Source organism: Salmo trutta, chromosome 38, assembly GCF_901001165.1.
Source record: "Salmo trutta chromosome 38, fSalTru1.1, whole genome shotgun sequence".
Classification (NCBI taxonomy): domain Eukaryota; kingdom Metazoa; phylum Chordata; class Actinopteri; order Salmoniformes; family Salmonidae; genus Salmo; species Salmo trutta.
The window spans coordinates 30,963,222-30,988,314 of NC_042994.1; the positions used below are offsets into that span (position 1 = coordinate 30,963,222).

A 25,093-nucleotide genomic window follows, 5' to 3' on the forward strand; every position below is an offset into this window, starting at 1 on the left:
ATGGCATTTTGCAAATCTAAATCAGTTTCCTACATTGATCTAACATCATCAGTATTCGTTCATGAGCTTTCAGGTTTCCTAACTCTGTAAAACTCTATCTAGTGGGAGCAATGGAAAGGCTTCTCCCGTGTGAGTTTCGCTCATGAGATTTCATGTTTCCTAACTGGTTAAAACTCTTTCCACACTGGGCGCAAGGGTATGGCTTCTCACCTGTGTGTACCCTCTTATGTCTTTTCAGGGATCCTAATAAGGCAAACTTACTTACACACTGGGAGCAGTGGTAAGGCTTCTCCCCTGTGTGTATTCGCTCATGAGCTTTCAGCTTTCCTAATTCCGTAAAACTCTTTTCACAGTGGGAGCAATAGAAAGGCTTCTCCCCTGTGTGTATTCGCTCATGGAATTTCATGTTTCCTAACTGGTTAAAACGCTTTCCACAATGGGAGCAGGGGTAAGGCTTCTCCCCTGTATGTATACGCAAATGAGATTTTAGGTTTCCTAACTGGTTAAAACGCTTTCCACACTGGGAGCAGTGGAATGGCTTCTCCCCTGTGTGTAGTCGCTCGTGAGCTTTCAGCTTTCCTAACTCCGTAAAACTCTTTCCACAGTGGAAGCAATGGTGTGGCTTCTCTCCTGTGTGAATCCTCCCATGTCTTTTCATGTTTCCTAACTGGTTAAAACTCTTTCCACACTGGGAGCAGTGGTAAGGCTTCTCCCCTGTGTGTATTCGCTCGTGATCTTTCAGCCTTCCTAACTGGCGAAACCGCTTTCCACACTGGGAACAATGGTAAGGCTTCTCCCCTGTGTGTATTCGCTCATGAGCTTTCAGGCTTCTTAACTGACTATAACTCTTTCCACACTGGGCGCAATGGTATGGCATCTCTCCTGTGTGTGTCCTCTCATGTCTTTTCAGGCTTCCTAACTTGATAAAACTCTTTCCAATCTGGGAGCAGAGGTGTTGTCTTTCTGGTTTGGAAGTCTCTGGTTCCGCAGAGTTTGGTTTTTCTCCTGCCAAAGACAGTGTTTATTTAAAGAGAGACATGAATGAAACCTCAACATGATAAAACCGTCTTGCTATGAGGTTTAATCCAAATCAGATCCCTCAATAATCTGGAGGCAAGTTTTCAAACATTTCATAATTTAAAACAAATGATGTTGTAGAGCTTCCTGGTAATTACTGATATGTTTACATTAATTATTTTATTAATTCAGTTGTATAAGTCAGAACAAAACACTAGACAGTTCTATGACACTCAAGACACAGACATCAATGGATTCCAATCGAGCAGATGGTTGTAAATATATAACCTTCATAGCTGTACAATACAGAATGTGACTTTTTACATACGCACTAAAGCTTATTACTCTCAAATCTTGGCATTCTCCCAAACAGCTTCATGGTGTAGTCACCTGGAATGCATTTCAATTAACAGGTGTGCCTTATTAAAAGTTCATTTGTGGAATTTATTTCCTTCTTAATGCGTTTGAGCCAATCAGTTGTGTTGTGACAAGGTAGGGGGGTATACAGAAGATGCCCTATTTGGAAAAAGACCAAGTCCATATTATGGCAAGAACAGCTCAAATAAGCAAAGAGAAACGACAGTCCACCATTTCTTTAAGACATGAAGGTCAGTCAATCTGGGAAATTTCAAGAACTTTGAACATTTCTTCAAGTACAGTCGAAAAAAACGTCTATAATGAAACTGTCTCTCATGAGGACCGCCACAGAAAAGGAAGAACCAGAGTTACCCCCTGCTGCAGAGGACAATTTCATTACCAGCTTCAACATCAACTATTCAGAGGAGACTGCGTGAATCAGGCCTTCATGGTCAAATTGCTGCAAAGAAACCACTTCTAAAGGACACCAATAAGAAGAGACTTGCTTGGGCCAAGAAACACAAGCAATGGACATTAGACCTGTGTTAATCTGTCCTTTGGTCTGATGAGTCCAAATTTGAGATTTTCGGTTCCAACCGCCATGTCTTTGTGAGATGCAGAGTAGGTGAACGGATGATCTCTGCATGTGTGGTTCCCACCGTGAAGCATGGAGAAGGAGGTGTGATGGTGCTTTGCTGGTGACACTGTCTGTGATTTATTTAGAATTCAAGGAACACTTAACCAGCATGGTTACCTCCAGGCTGTGTAAAGGCTATTTGACCAAGAAAGAGAGTGATGGAGTGCTGCATCAGATAATCTGGCCTCCACAATCACCCGACATCAACCCAATTGAGATGGTTTGGGATGAGTTGGACCGCAGAGTGAAGGAAAAGAAGCCAACAAGTGCTCAGCATATGTGGGAACTCCTTCAAGATTGTTGGAAAAGCATTCCAGGTGAAGCTGGTTGAGAGAATGCCAAGAGTCTGCAAAGCTGTATTTGTATTAGTCGGGGACAGCCCTAATGGGAACAGATACCAATGGGCAGATCTATTTTATTTGTTCAAACTAAACTACAGCACTTACTTTGATGAGTCAAATCTGATCCTTTCTTCTCTTCTCCTCCTCTCACAGTTCCACTCAGCCCCGTTGTTTTCCTGCAGTCCACCAGCAGCACAGACAACCTCTTCATACCCAGCAGTAAGGTGCTACCAGGAGAGGCACGACACGGGGACTCCAGGAGGGAGGAAGGGCTAGCGTTGTCCTGGTAACCATAAAGAGGGGACACACACACATATCATTATGGATGCTGATGTCACTGTTGTCATAAAGTGCTTTACAGAAACCCAGCCCAGACCCAGATAGAGCAAGCTGTACCATCTGGTGTTCTGATCTGGAGAGACTCTTCTCTGCCTCGTCAGCATCAGGATGTTGTTGAGGCTCCCCAAAGGATCCACAATAGTCATGTCTCTCTCCTGTGTGAATGAGAACATCAAACAGATGGTAAACTTATTAATGTTTATTAAAATCACAAAGGGTCTTACAAGAGGCATTAATATCTCTAAACAGGGCCTAAAATCGCCACATTCATCATGATTCCCTAAAATATTGTTTATGATGCAAATGCACCAATATTGAATTGTAAAAGCCTGTTACACTAAATTAAAACACTTTAATATAGACCACATGGAGAATTCAATTAATCACATTTAAAATTCCCCAAAACATATGTACCAACGACACATTGCCCCTTAAACAATTCCTACAGTACTGAACAACATATTCAAGTGTAGAACTTCAGTAGAATGCTCCTTTAAAACCACACATTAGTTCAACAACTGCAGAGTTTGTGCCCCTGTTTTTAAGATAGTACTCACTGGTGGTAATCTGATCTTCAGCCTCCTCCTCTTTTATTGAGAAAGCCTCCTCTTCCTCTTTTGCTCTAAATGGTTCTTCCTCTTCTTTCAATGTTATGGCATCTTCCTCCTTTTTGATTCTGAAAGCTTCTACATTGCCCTCTTCCACTCTGACAATTTCTTTCCCATCTTCCTCTTTCACTGTAATATCATCCTCTTCTTCTTTCAATGTGATAGCCTCCTCTTCCTCCTTTTCCATTCTGAAAGCTTCTACCTCTCCTTTCACCAGAGCTTCTGTCTGTCTAGCTTAATGGCCTCAAGGTCCGGGAGATTAGCCTAGCGCAGTATCAATTTAACACATTTGCTAATTTAACAAGCAAATTACGTTTAAATGAACTAGTAGATACGTAAATATAATTATGTTCGAAACACTAAGAGTAATATACACCAAATTGGTCTAAAGAGCTCCAATGTTTCAGTTTTATGTTCGCTAGAAAACCACCGCGTCGGTTTAATCAGAAGCCTGTTGTCGCTGTTGAAGAAGCCTCCTGTCCACTAGATTATACGTCACGCAAGAACCATCACCTGAAATATTCATATCGCCATCTGCTGACTGGAGTGGGTAACGTAGAATGGAAAAGTATTAATTACAATGTTTATTCTGGCAAGCAACGTCATAAGAAGTAATTTAAAAACAACCAGATGTTATGTTTTCTCTTACTTCTTACAGCCAATAGTTTTCTCCAGGGCTGACCTGCCCATTAGGCAGGATTAGGTGACAGATTGAAGAGGGTGGCATATTCAGAGATAAATTGACCAAGGCTCATCACTAACAACACATAATAACACCTCACATAATGATGCCCAAAAACAATGAAAACTTCTCTCACCCAGTGGCATATGGACTATTTAGGTGAGTGTTGGTATTGCCACATGAAGCAGTGCTCACTTTGCAAAAGGCAACATGACTGACGCCATTAAAAGGTAATTTACCACCTTCACAAGTACAGTCTCAGTGCTATGATGGGGTCTAAAACCAGACTGAAGCGTTCCGTATACATTATTTGTCTTCAGGAAGGCAGTGAGTTGCTGCACAACAGCTTTTCTTTTTTTCGAGAGAGGAATCGGAGACTTGATATAGGCCGATCGTTTTTTATATTTTCTGGGTCAAAGGTTTTTTTTTCAGGAGATGCTTTATTACTGCCACTTTTAGTGAGTTTGGTACACATCCGGTGGATAGAGAGCCGTTTATTATGTTCAACATAGGAGGGCCAAGCACAGGAAGCAGATCTTTCAGTAGTTTAATTGGAATAGGGTCCAGTATGCAGCTTGAAGGTTTAGAGGCCAAGACTGTTTTCATCAATGTGTCAAGAGATATAGAATTAAACAACTTGAGTGTCTCCCTTGATCCTAGGTCCTGGCAGAGTTGTGCAGACTCAGGACAACTGAGCTTTGGAGGAATACGCAGATTTAAAGAGGAGTCCGTAATTTGCTTTCTAATGATCAGGATCTTTTCGTCAAAGAAGTTCATGAATTTATCACTGCTGAAGTGAAAGCCATCCTCTCTTGAGGAATGCTGCTTTTTAGTCTTTAAAGAGCACATGTCCCTTTACCCTTCCAGTCTCTAAAGTGCCATTTTGGTGGTGGTATAATTTGTATGAATTTTTTGTCATAGTTATTCTAAACCCACTGCCTGCAAGTCGTCGTTAAATTCGCCACAGTGATTTGTATTTTCCTTCAACTTTCTGAAGAGGAAACAGCCCGGAAATCCCCCTGTCTGAGTGCATTTGTCTACCACTATGTGTAGCTGTTAGCGATGATGCTAATGACAACCATCTTCTGGTTGATAGAAAAGCTTTCCCAAAAACCTTGTCAATTAAATGTTAACTACAAAGTAGTCTATGCCTACCTTGCAGAATGATATCATGATTATTTGCATCAATCCAGTTGTGATTTGTTCAGCAAACTCTGCAATCACATGTGTGCTACAGAGACACCACTAACCAAGCAAGGCTCTTGCTGGTGCCACTTGAATTAAAGGGTATCTACACCCTATGGTGGAAATTACAAGATTATGTTATAATACTTTTATTGCATCAAATGGTTGTTTTATGCAACAGAATAGAGGGTTCTTTTCACTCTCTATTTTGTCTGTGTGAACTGAAAGTGGGCCTCTTGGAGATGTAACACTGACAGGAGATTTACAATGTCTTTGGGTGATACCGCATTCCACAATATGAGTTAATGTTTCTGTACTGGGGGACCAGGGGGAGATGGCTCCAGGATGGAGTTGGGGTACGAGGGGGAGATGGCTCCAGGATGGAGTTGGGGTACCAGGTGGAGATGGCTCCAGGATGGAGTTGGGGTACGAGGGGGAGATGGCTCCAGGATGGAGTTGGGGGGACCAGGGGGAGATGGCTCCAGTATGGAGTTGGTGTACCAGGTGGAGATGGCTCCAGGATGGAGTTGGGGGACCAGGGGGAGATGGCTCCAGTATGGAGTTGGGGTACGAGGGGGAGATGGCTCCAGTATGGAGTTGGGGGGACCAGGGGGAGATGGCTCCAGTATGGAGTTGGGGGGACCAGGGGGAGATGGCTCCAGTATGGAGTTGTTGTACCAGGGGAGATGGCTCCAGTATGGAGTTGGGGGACCAGGGGGAGATGGCTCCAGTATGGAGTTGGGGGACCAGGGGGAGATGGCTCCAGTATGGAGTTGGGGGGGCCAGACCTTGATCACTCCATGACGAGAACCGTTCTTACAGCAGAAACTGTCTGCTGTGAATTATAAGTATCTTTCATACTAATGTTAACCTTGTGACCCATTCTATACATCTGGTGATTGTCATGTAGACTGAAGGAGGATGGACTTTGCTATAAAATGCTGTGGCTCAAACCAGCTCGTTGAGTTCTCAGTGGTCACCTCCAGGGGTGATATAAAATGCTGTGGCTCAAACCAGCTGGTTGAGTTCTCAGTGATCACCTCCAGGGGTGATATAAAATGCTGTGGCTCTGACCAGCTGGATTAGTTCTCAGTGATCACCTCCAGGTGTGATGACCGACCAGCTCCATTACTGCACTAATTAAATAATGAAGTTTTATTGTTTTGAAGAAATCTAAAAGCCTCTCCTTTTGATCACAATAATTCCACCACAGGAGCTTCGGTCTCTAATCTGTTACTGTAACCTAACAGCTTCAGACACTTCGTTTACTTCGGATTGTTCCTATCTTCAACTATTTTGTCATTCAAATATTATTTTCTTAGCCTTCTGTATCATACTGTTGACCTCATTTCTTATAGTCTATAAATATATCTGCCCTGGATTTCCTAAACTCCAGAAAGCGTTCATTTCTACGCTTAATTGCCTTTAAAATGTTTTCATTTATCCACGGTTCAGTTCTTTGCTAAATTCAAACCTTTTTTACTGGAGTCTGCTTATCTACCACATGTAAAAACAATGATCTAAAATTGCCTTCTCCACTGGCATTGGCATTCTCCACTTCATTGCATTTCAATACAGCAGACCAGTCCAATTTGTTCAAGCAATTAACAAATAATATCTGCACTATAATTCTTCATAGCCTTCATTTTTTTTATTAAGTTATGACAATTAAAAACAGTTTTCTGAACATTCCTACTACAGAAAATGATGGAATGATCACTGAGCCCATAGTTTACAACCCATCCGACACCAACACAAGGTCAATGATGGTTTGGGTAGAAGGACAGGCCTTTTTGAGCATATCTGTATTAAAATCACCAGTAACAATAACCTCTGATTGACCAAAGTCTGTACAGTTGGAACAAGTCTCCTCCAACAATTCATACAACTTGTACTGGTGTGGTGGTCTATAATAGGTTACAACTATAATAGGTTTATATTTTGTTAATAATAAAAATGTCCAACCACACAGCTTCAATCTCGTCATGGTTTAAATTTGATCTATAGTTGAACCCAATATCTGATCTTACATAAATACAAACTCCCCCTGCCTTGGCGATTGCGGTCTCTTCTAATTACTACATCATTTTCAACTTCAATCTCAGCTGGGTTTTTTTAAAATCGAACCATCCAACCATGTTTCGGTAAAGCAAAGTACTCCCACCTTACAGTTACTAGAGAGTAGGCAAATTTCCTCCATCTTAGGAAGAAGACTTCTAACGTGGAGATGAAGGATGTGTCGTCCTCTCGTGGAAAACACCTTTTCTAGAGTCAAGTTCTCCTCCTCTGTTGGAACTGTCAGCTGAAATGGTTCACTTGAGATGAGTGTTGACTCCATGCAGTCCAATCGCAACATTGAATCTCCTTCCTGGATTCACGCTGGCATTTGAAAGAGATGGTCGTTGGTCATTCCCTTCTGACCCTCTCTATTATAGCGAATGGATTTATCGCTAGAAAACGTGCTGGGGCACCGATGAACATCTCCAGACAGCAACAGGCATATTTAAGTGCCTTTGAATGGGGTATGGTGGTAGTAGGTGCCAGGCGCACCGGTTTGTGTCAATAACTGCAACGCTGCTGGGTTTTTCAGCTCAACAGTTTCCCATGTATACCAAGAATGGTCCACCACCGTCAGTGGCGGTCAGTGCCGTTTAAGATGAGGGAGGACCATTTTGTTTTTCATGAGCATGGCCTTATTTCTACTACAGCATGTTGGATGACTGTCATTCATATTCCATTCACCCTGTTCAATGTAACAATGATAGGTCTAAGATACTACATGATACAAAAATGTTCCCTATACCCATCATGAGGTAGCTACAACCTAGCCTTTGAATGAAAGTTTACAACAGTAGGTGCACACAGGTCTTTTTCACCACATGTTATGCACTTCAGTGCTAGCTAGCTGTAGCTTATGCTTTCAGTACTAGATTCATTCTCTGATCCTTTCATTGGATGGACAACATGTCAGTTCATGCTGCAAGAGCTCTGATAGGTTGGAGGACGTCCTCCAGAAGTTATCATAATTACTGTGTAAGTCTTCGGAAGCCTTGAGAATCATAATCCTCCAAGGTTTTGTATTGAAGTCAATGTACCCAGAGGAGGATGCAAAATAGTATGTTTTAATCAATTATTTGGTGATGTGATTATAGTTGGTATAGTTTTATCTAAAAAGGATAACTTTTAAATATTTTACTATTTTTATTTTTCTGAAAATCACTCAGGAGCATGGGGCTCCCCTTCCTCCTCTGAGGAGCCCCCACTGCACCCAAAGGACATCCAGCCAACTTGACACAATTGTGGGAAGCATTGGAGTCAACATGGGCCAGCATCCCTGTGGAAAGCTTTCGACACCTTGTAGAGTCCATGCCCCGACGAATTGAGGCTGTTCTGGGGGAGAAAGGGGGGGTCCAACTCCATATTAGGAAGGTGTTCAAATGTTTGGTATAATCAGTGTATATATATGCCATTTAGCAGACACTTTTATCCAAAGTGATTTGCAGTCATGTGTGTAAACACTTTACATATGGGTGGTCCCAGGAATCAAACCCACAACCCTGGTTTAACAAGCACCATACTCTACCAACTGAGCTACAGGACCACAAGGAATGATCAAGGAAGGATGGAGATAAACACACACAGCCTGAGTTTGAAAATATAATTTAATCAAAACCATAACATTGAAACTGACATACTCCATATTTAGTTCAAATCAAGTGTTATTTGTCACGAATACAACAGGTGTAGTAGACCTTACTGTGAAATGCTGAATACAACAGGTGTAGTAGACCTTACAGTGAAATGCTGAATACAACAGGTGTAGTAGACCTCACAGTGAAATGCTGAATACAACAGGTGTAGTAGACCTTACAGTGAAATGCTTACTGACAAGCACTTAACTCTTATTTTTCTTAACTACATTGTTGGTTAAGAAAATATTTACTAAATAAAGTAAAGAAAAAAAAGTAACACAAAAAAACAATACAGGAGGCACCAGTACAGTATACAGGAGGCACCAGTACAGTATACAGGAGGCACCAGTACAGTATACAGGAGGCACCAGTACAGTATACAGGAGGCACCAGTACAGTATACAGGAGGCACCAGTACAGTATACAGGAGGCACCAGTACAGTATACAGGAGGCACCAGTACAGTATACAGGAGGCACCAGTACAGTATACAGGAGGCACCAGTACAGTATACAGGAGGCACCAGTACAGTATACAGGAGGCACCAGTACAGTATACAGGAGGCACCAGTACAGTATACAGGAGGCACCAGTACAGTATACAGGAGGCACCAGTACAGTATACAGGAGGCACCAGTACAGTATACAGGAGGCACCAGTACAGTATACAGGAGGCACCAGTACAGTATACAGGAGGCACCAGTACAGTATACAGGAGGCACCAGTACAGTATACAGGAGGCACCAGTACAGTATACAGGAGGCACGTGTTGAAATAAAAAACATACAGCTTTTTACAATTTCATTTAATGTGCCTAAAGCACAATTCTATTTTTATTTTAAAAAATTATACAAGTGTATAAAAAATGTTTGGAAAGATCAGAGGTTGGACCTAAGCAAGTGTTTAAATACTTCCCTACACATATAGAATATGTATTTGATGTGATATATTCCTTTACACACTGGCAGCAGTGTGTTCTCTCATGAACTTTAAGTAGCCTTTATTTGATGTGAAATATTCCTTTTTCGAGACAGGATTGTGCCATGGCACAGATCTGGGGAATGGTACCAAATAATTTCTGCAGCATTGAAGGTCCCCATCATTCTTAAAAGGAAGAAGTTTGAAACCACCAAGACCCTTCCTACTGCTGGCTGCCCGGCCAAACTGAACAATCGGGGGAGAAGGGCCTTGGTCAGGGAGGTGACCAAGAACCCAATGGTCACTCTGACAGAGCTCCAGAGTTCCTCTGTGGAGATGGGAGAACCTTCTAGAAGGACAACCATCTCTGCAGCACTCTACCAATTAGGCCATTATGGTAGACGGAAGCCACTCCTCAGTAAAAGGCACATGAAAGCCAGCTTGGAGTTTACCAAAAGGCACCTAAAGGACTCTCAGACCATGAGAAACAAAATTCTCTGGTCTGATGAAACCAAGATTGAACTCTTTGGCCTAAATGCCAAGCGTCACGTCTTGAGGAAACCTGGCACCGTCCCTACAGTGAAGCATGGTGGTGGCAGGATCATGCTGTGGGGATGTTTTTCAGGGCAGGGACTGGGAGACTAGTCAGGATTGAGGGAAAGATGAACAGAGCAAATGTATTTTTATTTCTAATCCCAGCCCCCGTCCCTGCAGGAGGCCTTTTGCCTTTTGGTAGGCCATCATTGTAAATAATAATTTGTTCTTAACTGACTTGCCTAGTTAAATAAAGGTTAAATAATAAATAAAATGTAAAAAAAGTAGAGAGATCATTTATGAAAACCTTCTCCAGAGCACTCAGGACTTCAGACTGGGGCAAAAGTTCAATTTCCAACAGGACAATGACCCTAAGCACACAGTGGCTTCGGGACAAGTCTCTGAATGTCCTTGAGTGGCCCAGCCATTGCCCGGACCTGAACCCGATCAAACATCTCTGGAGAGACCTGAAAATAGCTGTGCAGCGACGCTCCCCATCCAACCTGACAGAGCTTGAGAGATTCTGCAGAGAAGAATGAGAGAAACTCCCCAAATACAGGTGTGCCAAGCTTGTAGCGACATACCCAAGATGACTCATGGCTGTAATCGCTGCAAAATATGCTTCAACAAAGTACTGAGTAAAGGGTCTGAATACTTAGGTAAATATTATATTTCAGTTTTTAATTATAAAATACATTTGCAAAAATGTCTAAAAATCTGTCTTTGCTTCGTCATTATGGGGTGTTGTGTGTAGATTGATGAGGAAAATATGAAAGGAGCAAAGCAAAGGTAAAAAGTTAAAACCCACCTGTCTTCTGAAAACCCAACCCTGGGATATGATTTTATTTTTCTGAGGGAAAAATCACACAAATGTTTATGCAAAGACACACCAGAATGTCTTTCCAATACTTGTTGAGTGTTCCTAATGGGTCTGTTCTCAGTCCTGACTTAAATCTGCTGAAAAAAAATCTGAGACAAATCAGGTTTAAATTTCGCTGTCCATCAATTAGCAATGTTGACCAAAAAAATTGCTTACACAAATATTAGCGTCATAGCTCTTATTGCAGGACTCTTATTGGGACATCATCTCCCCAGTCAACAAATTGTGCGTATTTAACATTCATATTGGACTGTACAGCCTTACCTATGGAGTGTGCACCACCACCGATCGCAACTTCCTGTTTCCATACCAGCTGCCGTGATTTTTTTATACGGTATCACTTTACTGACATAACAACTTTGGATGGAAACGTGTTTAATCAATCTGTATACAGCCTAATTATTTTCCCTCAGGAAGCTCCGGTGAACAGTGGTTGTAGTGCACTGCTGCCACCACCAGGCCTGGAGGGCATTTTGACTTTGTTGATAGCTAGCTGTGTTAGCCAGCTGTGTTAGCTAGCTAGCTGTGTTAGCTAGCTGTGTTAGCTAGCTGTGTTAGCTAGCTGTGCGGCTAAAGACGTAGCAGTTGACTGGCAACCGATCAACCTATTGTGTGTATTGAACATTCATATTACTTAGACTTAGACTTAGAGAAACGATCCACAACGACCAGGATCGTGGTGTTTCCCTGTGATGAAGGAAGATCGGTCAGGAAATCGATCGACAGGTGTGACCATGGCCGCTGTGGAACGGGTAAGGGGTGTAACTTACCTATGGGCAGGTGCCTTGGAGCCTTACACTGGGCGCACACCGAGCAGGAGGAAACATAAACCCTCACGTCCTTAGCCAAAGTGGGCCACCAGTACTTCCCGCTCAGACAGTGCACCGTCCGACCAATGCCTGGATGACCAGAGGAGGGTGACGTGTGGGCCCAATAGATCAGCCGGTCACGGACAGCAGACGGAACATACAGACGCCCAGCTGTACACTGGAGGGGAGTGGGCTCTGCACACAACGCCCGCTCAATGTCCACGTCCAGCTCCCACACTACCGGCGCCACCAGGCAGTAGGCCGGGAGTATGGCAGTGGGATCCATGGGCCGCTCCTCTGTGTCATACAGCTGGGACAGTGCATCTGCCTTCACGTTCTGGGAACCTGGTCTGTAAGAAAGGGTGAAAACAAAACGGGTGAAAAACATGGCCCACCTTGCCTGGCAAGGGTTCAGTCTCCTCGCCGCCCGGATGTACTCCAGATTGCGGTGGTCAGTCCAGATGAGAAAAGGGTGTTTAGCCCCCTCAAGCCAATGTCTCCACGCCTTCAAAGCCTTGATGACAGCCAACAACTCCCAGTCCCCCACATCATAGTTTCGCTCCGCCGGGCTGAGTTTCCTCGAGAAGAAGGCACAGGGGCGGAGCTTCGGTGGCGTACCCGAGCGCTGAGAGAGCACAGCTCCTATCCCAGCCTCGGACACGTCCACCTCCACTATGAACGCCAAAGAGGGATCTGGATGAGTCAGCATGGGAGCCAAGGTAAACAGAGCCCTCAGGTGACTAAAAGCCCTGTCCGCCTAAGCTGTCCACTGCAAGCGCACCGGGCCCACCTTCAGCAGTGAGGTAATGGGAGCCGCTACCTGACCAAAACCTCGGATAAACCTCCGGTAGTAGTTGGCAAACCCTAAGAACCGCTGCACCTCCTTTACCGTGGTGGGAGTCGGCAAATTACGCACAGCTGCAATGCGGTCACTCTCCATCTCCACCCCTGAGGTGGAAATGCGGTACCCTAGGAAGGAGACAGACTGTTGAAAGAACAGGCATTTCTCAGCCTTGGTGTACAGGTCATGCTCCAACAGTCGACCAAGCACCTTGAGCACCAGGGACACATGCTCGGCGCGTGTAGCGGAGTATATCAGAATGTCATCAATATACACCACTACACCCTGCCCATGCAGGTACCTGAAAATCTCATCTACAAAGGCTTGGAAGACTGATGGCGCATTCATCAACCCGTACGGCATGACGAGGTACTCATAGTGTCCAGAGGTGGTACTGAAAGCCGTCTTCCACTCATCTCCCTCCCGGATACGCACCAGGTTATAAGCGCTCCTGAGATCTAGTTTGGTGAAGAAGCGCGCCCCGTGCATTGACTCTATTGCTGGGCCTATGAGCGGTAGCGGGTAACTATACCTCACAGTGATCTGATTCAGACCCGATAGTCAATATACGGGCGCAGACCTCCCTCCTTCTTCTTCACAAAAAAGAAACTCGAGGAGGCGGGTGAAGTGGAGGACCGAATGTATCCCTGACGCAGGAATTCGGAGACATATGTTTCCATAGCCTCCGTCTCCGCCTGTGAGAGGGGATACACGTGACTCCTGGGAAGTGCAGCGTCTACCAGGAGATCTATCACACAATCGCCCCGTCAATGAGGTGGTAATTGAGTCGTCTTCTTTTTGGAGAAGGCGAGAGCCAAATCTGCATATTCAGGGAGAATGCGCACGGTCGAGACCTGGTCTGGACTCTCCACCGTAGTAGCACCAACGGAAACCCCTAAACACCTCCCCGAGCACTCTCGCGACCACCCCGTGAGAGCCCTCTGTGGCCAAGAAACAGTGGGGTTATGACAAGCTAACCAGGGAAGGCCCAGCACCACGGGAAACGCAGGAGAGTCAATAAGTAAGAGACTAATTCTCTCCGTATGACCTCCCTGCGTCACCATGCCCAAAGGAGCGGTGACCTCCCTAATCAACCCTGACCCTAATGGTCGACTATCTAAGGTGTGAACGGGGAAGGGCACATTCGCGGGAATGATGGGGATCCCTAAACTATGGGCAAATGATCTGTCAATAAAATTCCCAGCCGCGCCTGAATCAACAAGCGCCTTATGCTGGGAATGTGGGGAAAACTCAGGAAAAGTAACAAACAAAAATATGTGTGCAACAGAGGGCTCTGGGTGAGAATGGTGCCTTCTCACCTGGGGTGACGCCAGAGCGCCCTGCCTGCTGCCTCGAACCCTAGAGGAACCAACAAGGCACCGACCAGCAGTGTGACCTCTGCTGCCACAGATGTTACACGTGAAAGCCCCTCCTCCGGTCTCCCTGTGCGTAGCACCTCCCAGCTCCATAGGCACCGGAGCGGTGGTGCTGGGAACGGGAATCGACAGAGCCCTTTCTGGACGTCCGCGGGTGACCAGCAGGTTATCCAACCAAATGGACATGTCCACCAGCTGGTTGAAGGTAAGAGTGGTATCCCTGCAGGCCAACCCCGACGAACATCCTCGCACAGGCTGCAACGGTAGTGGTTGATGAGGGCCCTGTCGTTCCATCCCGCTCCGGCGGCCAAGGTCCGAAATTCCAGTGCGAACTCCTGGGCATTCCTCGTCCCCTGCCTCAGGTGGAACAGACATTCACCCGCCGCTCTACCCTTGGGCGGGTGGTCGAATACTGGGCGGGTGAACTCTGTGAAGTCCTCCAACGCCGCATCTCCTTCTCCCCACATGGCGTTGGCCTACTCCAGAGCTCTCCCTGAGAGGCACGAGACGAGGGCGGACACCCTCTCCCTTTCCGAGGGAGCTGGATAAACGGTGCCCAGGTAGAGGTCCAGCTGTAGCAGGAAGCCCTGGCACCGTGCCGCCGACACATCATACTCCCCGGGAAGGGTGAGACGCATCCCACTGGAACCGGGTACAGGAGGGACGGGTAGTGAGGACCACTGTTGTGCTGGGGGAGGTACTGGAGGACCTCCCTGTCTCTCCCAGCGATCCATCGTCTGGACCACACGGTCCATGGCGGTGCCGAGATGGTGAATCAACGCCGTGTGCTCCTGGACACGCTCCTCGACTCCGCTACCATCGGTACCTGCTCCTGCTGACTCCATAATGAGTGTGGTATTCTGTCAAGGTATGCGTGAAGGGCTGTAGGAAGTCAGGCGCAGGAGAGCAGATATGTGGTAGCAAAACGGAGCCTTTTATTTGGTGAACCAAAAGCAGACTGCAGAAACGAACACGGGGTTGAACATAACCCAGCGCAACCAGCCTAACGTGCGCATACATGGAAACAGATAAACAATACCACACAAAGACATGGGGGGAAACAGAGGGTTAAATACACAACACATAATGAGGGAAATGAGAACCAGGTGTGTGGGAAAACGAGACAAAACAAATGGAAAATGGATCGGCGATGGCTAGAAGACCGGCGACGTCGACCGCAGAACACCGCCCGAACAAGGAGAGGCATCGACTTCGGCAGAAGTCGTGACACTAATAACCATCACATCTTAGTTAACTTGGAGTCACATGATGATATATTGTGTGGTCCTCCCACTACGACTTGGGAACCCATGCAGTTTATTAGGCTACATATTAAATACGTTATAAACTTCACAGGGTGGTGAAACTTCAAGTGATGAGCTTGATGCTCCTTTCCAATACATTTTGAGGGCCTGGTAACATGATGACCGATGCTTGGCTGCCATTTGACAACAAAAAAATTTTTGCGCTCTTATCCATAATAATCTCATCATGTAGGTAGCCTACCAGCACTGTATCTGTGAGCTGGTGGCTACAGTGCACAGGACAAGAGGACGTTTTCTATATAACTCAACAGCTTTTAAAACCATCAGTAGAGTTGAAAATGTGATGGAAACCCATTTAACTTGTATTTTTCATTCGGTACATGGGAATTTAACAGCAAAAGCTATGTATTTGTCACACAAAGACTTTTATCCGCAATAAGTCTGTTTAATGCAAACATTTCTGGGGGAAAAAGGCGTATATTGTTTTATGCAGATTTTTAGAATATCTTCATGAAAATCTGTCGCAAATTGCATGGAAACTTAGCTACTAAGGTGGATATTGATCCAACACCTGCCGCTTATTCAAACCATCACACTGGGCACAGACGTCAGTTCAACATCTAGTTTCTATTTACATTTCTTTGAGTTGTCAACTAAAGGGAATTCAACATGAAATCTACACGAAATGTCACCTGTCACTGGATTTACGTTGCAAGTTTAGTGAATAAAAAAAGCACCTTATGTTGGTTTTTTACAAATCCATTCAGCTTTCTACATTGGTCTAACATCATGACATGGATTTATTTTGTTGAAATGACGCGGAAACGTTTATTCAACCAGTGGGAGGCTTGTAAATGCCCCCAGGAAAGTGGAACGAGGAACTCTTCATTGAGACAATGATAAACAGCAATCCGTGGGAGAGTCAGTGAACATTTTCATTTCATTAAATCATCAGTGGGCCAACAATGCAAATGTAAACAATGGAGCAAATGCGTCACATCCAAATATCACTGTATTATCTATCTTGATTATCTGTAGTGCTGGAGGAATGACATACCCAGATAAACACACACACAGAGTTTAAAAAAGGACCATTTAAAACAGAAGGAATCTGACCTACTCTATATTCAAACTGACATACTCCATATTTAATTCATGTTTTCTAATAAAAACATACACATATATGTTTGAATATTCTTTGTATAATTCAATTTCATATGGTAAAAACAGGTAAACACATTATCAGTCAACAATATAAGACAACGGAGCACTGTGCAAGTTCTCTGATGAATTTTAAGTCAATGTGAAGTGAAATATCAATTTACACACTAGGAGAAGTAATTAAGTCAATGTGATGTGAAATATCAATTTACACACTAGGAGAAGTAATTAAGTCAATGTGATGTGAAATATAAATTTACACACTAGGAGAAGTAATTCTTCTATCCTGTGTGGATTTTCACGTGACTTTTAAGTGACTGTGATGAGTAATATGTCTTCCCACAGTCTGAGCATTTGTAAGGCTTCTCCCCTGTGTGCAGTCTCATGTGTTCTTTCAGCTTTCCTAACCGGTTAAAACGCTTTCCACACTGGGAACAGTGGTAAGGTTTCTCCCCTGTGTGGATTCGCCCATGGGCTTTCAGGCTTCCTAACTGGCTAAAGCTCTTTCCACACTGAGAGCAATGGAAAGGCTTCTCCCCTGTGTGTATTCGCTCATGAGATTTCATGTTTCCTAACTGGTTAAAACTCTTTCCACACTGGGCGCAATGGTGTGGCTTCGACCCTGTGTGTGTCCTCTGATGTCTTTTCAGGCTTCCTAACTTGGTAAACCTAGTTCCACACTGGGAGCAGTGGTAAGGCTTCTCCCCTGTGTGTATTCGCTCATGAGATTTCATGTTTCCTAACTTGTTAAAACTCTTTCCACACTGGGTGCAATGAAAAAGCTTCTCCCCTGTGTGTATTCGCTCATGAACTTTCAGCTTTCCTAACTGGTTAAAACTCTTTCCACACTGTGCGCAATTGTATGGCTTCTCTCCTGTTTGTGTCCTCGCATGTCTTTTCAGGCTTCCTAACTTCGTAAAACTCTTTCCAATCTGGGAGCAGAGGTGTCGCCTTGTGGGTTTGGACATCTCCAGTTCCAAGTTTGGTTTCCCTCCTGCCAAAGACAGTGTTTATTTAAAAAGAGACCTGAATGAAATCTCCACATGATAAAACTGCCTTGCTATGAGGTTTAAACCAAATCAGATTCCTCAATAACCTGAGGCCAGCTTTCAAACATTTCATAATTTAAAACAATCTTTGTGTGATTTTAAAACAAATGTTGTAGAGCATCCTGGTAATTACTGATAGGTTTACATTACTTATTTTTATTTCTGTTTTATAAGTCAGAACACAAAACACTAGACAGTCCTATGACACTCAAGATACAGACATCACTGGATTCCTATCGAGCAGGTGGTTCTAAATATACAACCTTTATAGCTGTATGATACAGAATGCGACCTACACACTTCCTTAAACCTAAAATATGGGGAATTTAACCAATAAAAAAAAAAGAAATACTATCATTAATGTCACGATATTTTGAGTAAAGTAAAAAAGGATGTGAAATATTTTGGAAAGATTAAAAATATAAATATGTAAAGTGTTGGTCCCATGTTTCATGACCTGAAATAAAATATCCCCGAATATTTCCACACGCATGAAAGCTTGTTTATCTCAAATATGGTGTACAAATTTGTTTACACCCCTGTTAGTTAACATTTCTCCTTTGCCAAGATAATCCATTCACCTGACAGGTGAGGCATTTCAAGAACCTGATTAAACAGTATGATCATTACACAGGTGCACCTTGCGCTGGAGCCAATAAAAAGGCCACTCTAAACAATGCCACAGACGTCTCAGAGGGAGCGTGCATTTGGCATGCTGACTGCAGGAATATCCACTGGAGCAGTTGCCAGAGAATTTAATGTTTATTTTTAATTAACATTCAATTCAGTATAGAGAATTTGGCACCAAACCGGCTTCACAACCACAAACCACGCCAGTCCAGGACCTCCACATTGTCTTAGACCTGCCACCCGGACAGCTTCATTGTCTGGACTGGGCTTGGCTCCCCAGCGGGTAGGCCTGTCTTCCAAGTCAGTGGGCTTATGACCTCCCATTCACAACAATGGCTGCACCCCTGCCCAGTTATGTGAAGCCCATAGATTAGGGCTGAATTAATTTATTTCCTTATATGAACTGTAACTCGTTGAAAATCTGATATGTTGCGTTTATACTTTTGTTCAGTACATAGTACAAGACAAAAGTTTGGACACACCTACTCATTCCAAAGTTTTTCTTCATTTTTACTATTTTCTACATTAATGTTCTACAAAGACATCAAAACTATGAAATAACACATGGAATCATGTAGTAACCAAAAAAGTATAGCCAACTATATATTTTATATTTGAGATTCTTCAATGTAGCCACCCTTTGCCTTGATGATAGCTTTGCACACTCTTGGCATTCTCTCAAACAGCTTCATGAGGTAAAATCAAATCAAATGTTAATTGGTCACATACACGTGTTTAGCAGATGTTATTGCGGGTGTAGCAGTGCAGTAATGACTAACAAGTAATATGTAACAATTTCACAACAATGCACACAAATCTAAAGTAAAGGAATGGAATTAATAATATATAAATATTTGGACGAGCAATGTCAGAGCAGCATAGACTAAGATACAATATAATAGTATAGAATACAGTATATACATATGAGATGAGTAATGCATAGACAGATACAGTAGAATAGGATAGAATACAGTATATACATATGAGATGAGTAATGCAAAATATGTTAACATTATTAAAGTGGCCAGTGATTTCAAGTCTATGTACATAGGGCAGCAGCCTCTAAGATGCTAGTGATGGCTATTTAACAGTCTGATGGCCTTGAGACAGACTGAAAAACAGCTTCTGTCTCTCAGTCCCAGCTTTGATGCACCTGTACTGACCTCGCCTTCTGGATGATAGCGGGGAGAACAGGCAGTGGCTCAGGGGGTTGTCTTTGATGATCTTTTTGGCCTTCCTGTGACATTGGGTGCTGTAGGTGTCCTGGAGGGCAGGTAGTTTCCCTTCAGTGATGCGTTGGGCAGACCGCATCACCCTCTGGAGAGCCCTGCGGTTGTGGGCGGTGCAGTTGCCGTACCAGGCGGTGATACAGCCTTACAGGATGCTCTCAATTGTGCATCTGTAAAGATTTGTGAGGGTTTAAGGTGCTGTTGTGCCTTCTTCACCACACTGTCTGTGTGGGTGGACCATTTCAGTTTGTCAGTGATGTGTATGCTGAGGAACTTGAAGCTTTACACCTTCTCCACTGTGGTCCCATCGATGTGGATAGGGGTGTGCTCCCTCTCTCTGCTGTTTCCTGAAGTCCACGATCAGCTCCTTCGTTTTGTTGACGTTGAGGAAGAGGTTATTTTCCTGACACCACACTCCGAGGGCCCTCAACTCCTCCCTGTAGGGCTGTCTCATCACTGTTGGTAATCAGGCCTACTACTGTTGTGTCGTCTGCAAACTTGATGATTGAGTTGGAGGCGTGCGTGACTACGCAGTCATGGGTGAACAGGGAGTACAGGAGGGGGCTGAGAAAGCATCCTTGTGGGGGCCCAGTGTTGAGGGTCAGCGGAGTGGAGGTGATGTTTCCTACCTTCACCACCTGGGGGCGAAGGGTACTATGGTGTTGAATGCTAAGCTACAGTCAATGAACAGCATTCTCACATAGGTATTCTTCTTGTCCATATGGGATAGTGCAGTGGGATGGCGATTGCATCATCTGTGGATCTATTTGGGTGGTAAGTAAATTGAGGTGGCTGTAGGGTGTCTGGTAAGGTAGAGGTGATGTGAACCTTGACTAGTCTCTCAAAGCACTTCATGATGACAGAACGCTACAGGACAATAGTTACCTTTGCTTTCTTGGGTTCGGGAACAATGGTGGACATATTGAAGCATGTGGGGACAACAGACTGGGATAGGGACAGATTGAATATATTCATAAACACTTCAGCTGGTCTGCGTATGCGGCTTGGGACGCCGTCTGGGCCGGCAGTTTTGCAAGGGTTAACATGCTTAAATGTCTTACTCATATCGGCCATGGAGAAGGAGAGCCCACAGTCCTTGGTAGCGGGCCGCGTCGGTGGCACTGTGCCATCTACAAAGGGGGCGAAGGTGTTTAGCTTGTCCGGAAGCAAGACGTCGGTGTCCGCAACGTGGCTGGTTTTCCCTTTGTAGTCCATGATTGTCTGTAGACTCTGCCACATACGTCTTGTGTCTGAGCCGTTGAAATGTGACTCCACTTTGTTTCTATACTGACGTTTTGCCTGTTTGATTGCCTTACGGAGGGAATAACTACACTGTTTATTTTCTGCCATATTCCCAGTCACCTTGCCATGGTTAAATGTGATGGTCTGCGCTTTCAGTTTAGCGCGAATGCTGCCATCTATCCATGGTTTCTGGTTAGGGTAGGTTTTAATAGTCACAGTGGGTACATCTCCTATACACTTCCTGATAAACAAATACATTGATTCGGTGACTGAGTTTATGTTATTCTCGGAACATATCCCAGTCCGCGTGAACAAAATCTTGAAGTACGGATTCCGATTGGTCAGACCAGCGTTGAATAGTCCTTAGCATGGGTACTTCCCGTTTGAGTTTCTGCCTATTGGAAGGGAGGAGCAAAATTGAGTCGTGATCAGATTTGCAGGGCGGGGGAGGACCTTGTAGGCATCATGGAAGTTGGGAGTGATGTTAGGAGCGAGTGTTTAAGCAGCGCGAGTACTACAGTCAATGTGTTGATAGAACTTCGGTAGCGTTTTTCTCAAATTTGCATTGTTAAAATCTCCAGCTACAATAAATGTGGTTTCCAGTTTGCATAAAGTCCAGTGAAGTACTTTGAGGACCGTTGTGGTATCGGCTTGAGGGGGAATATACAGGGCTGTGACTACAACCGAAGAGAATTCTCTTGGGAGGTAATAGGGTCAGCATTTGATTGAGGTATTCTAGGTCGGGTGAACAAAAGGACTTGAGTTCCTGTATATTATCACAATCACACCATGCGTAGTTAATCATGAAACATACAATGCCGCCCTTCTTCCTGGAGAGATATTTATTCCGGTCTGTGTGATGAACTGAGAACCTAACTGGCTGTACAGACTAAGACAGTATATCCCGAGAGAGCCATGTTTCCGTGAAACAGATTATGCTATAATCCCCAATGTCTCTCTGGAAGGAAATCCTCACCCTGAGCTCGTCAACTTTATTATCCAGAGACTGAACATTTGTGATGTTCACTCGGAAGCAGTGAGTGGTTTGCGTGCCTCCTGAGTCAGACTAGAAGCCCACTCTGAGAACCTCTTTTCCGCCAGCCTTTTTTTGGGACAGCCTCTGGAATCAGTTCAATTGCGGGGTTCGAACAAAGGATCTGATTCAGGAAAGTCAAATTCCTGGTCATAATGCTGGTGAGTTACCGCCGCTCTGATATCCAAAAGTTCATCCCGGCTGTATGTAACAACACCCCAAAAATTCTGGCCAAATAATGTAAGAAATAACACATAAAAAATAAATAGTGCAAAGTTTCCTAAGAGCTAGAAGCATGGCAGCCCTATCGGTCATTTTCCCCTGGAATGCATTTCAATCAACAGGTGTGAAGACATCAACTATGAAATAACACATACGGAATAATGTAGGTATCAAAAAAGTGTTAAACAAATCAAAATATATTTTATATTTGAGATTCTTCAAAGTAGCCACACTTTGCCTTGATGCTTTGCACACTCTTGGCATTCCCTCAACCTGCTTCATGAGGTAGTCACCTGGAATGCATTTCAATTAACAGGTGTGCCTTGTTAAAAGTTAATTGGTGGAATTTCTTTCCTTCTTAATGCATTTGAGCCAATCAGTTACAAGGTAGAGTTGGTATACAGAAGATATTTGGCAAAAGACCAAGTCCATATAATGGCAAGAACAGCAAAGAGAAACAACAGTTCATCATTACTTGAAGACATGAAGGTCAGGCAATCCAGAAAATCTCAAGAACTTCAGTCACAAAAACTTCAAGCACTATGATGAAACTGGCTCACATGAGGACCGACACAGGAAAGGAAGACCCAGTTATCCCTGCTGCAGAGGACAAGTTCATTAGCGTTAACGCCCCCTTCAGATTGCAGCCCAAATAAATGCTTAACAGAATTCCAGTAACAGACACATCTCAACATCAACTGTTCAGAGGCGACTGCGTGAATCAGGCGTTCATGGTTGAATTGCTGCAAAGAAACCACTACTAAAGGACACCAACAAGAACAAGATACTTGCTTGGGCCTAGAAACACGAGCAATGGACATTAGACAGCTGGAAATTTGTCCTTTGGTCTGATGAGTGCAAATTTGAGATTTTTGGTTCCAACCGCTGTGTCTTTGTGAGACGCAGAGTAGGTGAACGGATGATCTCTGCATGTGTGGTTCCCACCGTGAATCATGGAGGAAGAGGTGTGATGGTTTGGGGGTGCTTTTCTGGTGACATTTTTTTAGATTTATTTAGAATTCAAGGCGCACATAAACAGCATGGCTCCTAAAGCATTCAGCAGCGATACACCATCATGTCTGGTTTAGGCTTAGTGGGACTATCATTTGTTTTTCAACAGGACAATGACCCAAAACACCTCCAGGCTGTGTAAGGGCTATTTGACCAAGAAGGAGAGTGATGGAGTGCTGCATCAGATGACCTGGCCTCCACAAATCAACCGACCTAAGCCCAATTGAGATGGTTTTGGATGAGTTGGACGGCAGAGTGAAGGAAAAGCACCCAACAAGTGCCCAGCATATGTGGGAACTCCTAAAATTGTCAGAGACTCCAGTCACCCAAGTTATAGACTGTTTTCTCTGCTAACCCAAGGCAAGCGGTACCAGAGCGCCAAGTCTAGGACCAAAAGACTCCTCAACAGCTTCTACCCCAAGCCATTAGACGGCTGAACAATTCATAAAAATCCCCACTGGACAATTGATATTTAACTGCACTGTTGGTTAAAGGCTTGTAAGTAAGCATTTCACGGTAAAGTCAACACTTGTTGTATTCAGTGCATGTGGCAAATAAAGTTTGATTTGAAGACTGTTGGAAAAGCATTCCAGGTGAAGCTGGTTGAGAGAATGACAAGAGTCTTCAAAGCTGTATTTGTATTAGTTGGGGACAGCCCTACTGGGAACAACCACCACCACTATTTCATTTGTTCAAACTAAACTACAGCACTTACTTTGATGAGTCAAATCTGATCCTTTCTTCTCTTCTCCTCCTCTCACAGTTCCACTCAGCCCCGTTGTTTTCCTGCAGTCCACCAGCAGCACAGACAACCTCTTCATACCCAGCAGTAAGGCGCTACCGGGAGAGGCACGACACAGGGACTCCGGGAGGGAGGAAGGGCTACCGTTGTCCTGGTAACCATAAAGAGGGGACACAGACACATATCATTATGGATGCTGATGCCACTGTTGTCATAAAGTGCTTTACAGAAACCCAGCCCAGACCCAGATAGAGCAAGCTGTATGCTAGACCAGACCAAGCTGTACCATCTGGTGTTCTGATCTGGAGAGACTCTTCTCTGCCTCGTCAGCATCAGGATGTTGTTGAGGCTCCCCAGAGGATCCACGATAGTCATGTCTCTCTCCTGTGTGAATGAGAACATCAAACAGATGGTAAACTCACGATCTTCCATTGCAATCAACGAAATTGGTGCCTTTTGCATCCATTTGATATTTTATGTAGAAATTATGTACCAATACTGAATTTTAAAAACCTGTTATATTAGATGAAGTGCCCTTTAATTTAGACCACATGGAGAATTCAATAAATCTAAAAACTATGTACCAATGGCAGATTGCCCCTTCAACAATTCCTACAGTACTGAACAACATATTCACGTGTATAACTTCAGTAGAATGGCCCTTTAAAACCACACATTAGTTCAACAACAGTTTGTGCCCTTGTTTTTAAGACAGTACTCACTGGTGGTAATCGCATCTTCAGTCTCCTCCTCTTTTATTGAGATAGCCTCCTCTTCCTCTTTTACTCCAAAAGGTTCTTCCTCTTCTTTCACTACATTCTCTTCTTTCAATGTTATGGCATCTTCCTCCTTTTTGATTCTGAAAGCTTCCACTTCCTCCTCTTCCACTCTGACAACCTCTTTCCCATCTTCCTCTTTCACTGTAATATCATCCTCTTCTTCTTTCAATGTGATAGCCTCCTCTTCCTCCTTTTTCATTCTGAATGCTTTTACCTCTTCTTTCATTAGAGCTTCTTTCTCCGTCTTGATTAGTGAGCTCATGCTCCGGGAGATTAGCCTAGCGCTGTATCAATTTAACACATTTACTAATTTAACAAGCAAATTACGTTTAAATGAACTAGTAGATAGGTAAACAGAATTATGTTTAAAACACTAAGAGTAATATACACAAGATTGGTCTAAAGAGCCTCAATGTTTCAGTTTTATGTTCGCTAGCAAACCACCGCGTTGGTTGAATCAGAAGCCTTTTGTCGCTGTTGAAGAAGCCTCCAGTTCCGTCCACTAGATTATACGTC

The 25,093-nt window shown here is 44.0% G+C and overlaps 2 protein-coding genes across 2 annotated transcripts; both read right to left on the bottom strand.

Moving 5' to 3' along the window:
* Window positions 1–24,118, bottom strand: LOC115178591 (zinc finger protein 569-like). Its single transcript, XM_029739846.1, has 9 exons — window positions 24,085–24,118; window positions 23,772–23,949; window positions 16,937–17,634; window positions 14,736–15,074; window positions 14,447–14,567; window positions 5,484–5,680; window positions 2,749–2,790; window positions 2,458–2,635; window positions 1–1,005 (listed from the first exon to the last, which is right to left on the bottom strand). The coding sequence occupies exons 1-9, from the start codon at window positions 24,085–24,087 to the stop codon at window positions 95–97; spliced, it is 2,667 nt and encodes an 888-aa protein (XP_029595706.1). The 5' UTR covers window positions 24,088–24,118; the 3' UTR covers window positions 1–94.
* Window positions 24,010–25,093, bottom strand: LOC115178592 (cilia- and flagella-associated protein 53-like). Its single transcript, XM_029739847.1, has 3 exons — window positions 24,521–25,093; window positions 24,149–24,182; window positions 24,010–24,019 (listed from the first exon to the last, which is right to left on the bottom strand). Exons 1-3 carry the CDS (start codon window positions 24,837–24,839, stop codon window positions 24,010–24,012), a joined length of 363 nt encoding a protein of 120 aa, XP_029595707.1. The 5' UTR covers window positions 24,840–25,093.

Excerpts from the sequence above, each read along its gene's own strand:
- LOC115178591 (XM_029739846.1), bottom strand. Across the intron at positions 14,568-14,735 it reads CTCCCTCGGAAAGGGAGAGG|GGGACGAGGAATGCCCAGGA; the intron begins GTGTCCGCCCTC and ends CACCTGAGGCAG. Across the intron at positions 5,681-14,446 it reads GTGCGAGGATGTTCGTCGGG|CCATCTCCACCTGGTACACC; the intron begins GTTGGCCTGCAG and ends TCCATCCTGGAG.
- LOC115178592 (XM_029739847.1), bottom strand. The coding sequence starts at position 24,839 with ATGAGCTCACTAATCAAGACGGAGAAAGAAGCTCTAATGAAAGAAGAG. Across the intron at positions 24,183-24,520 it reads TGAAGATGCGATTACCACCA|GAGAGAGACATGACTATCGT; the intron begins GTGAGTACTGTC and ends TCATTCACACAG.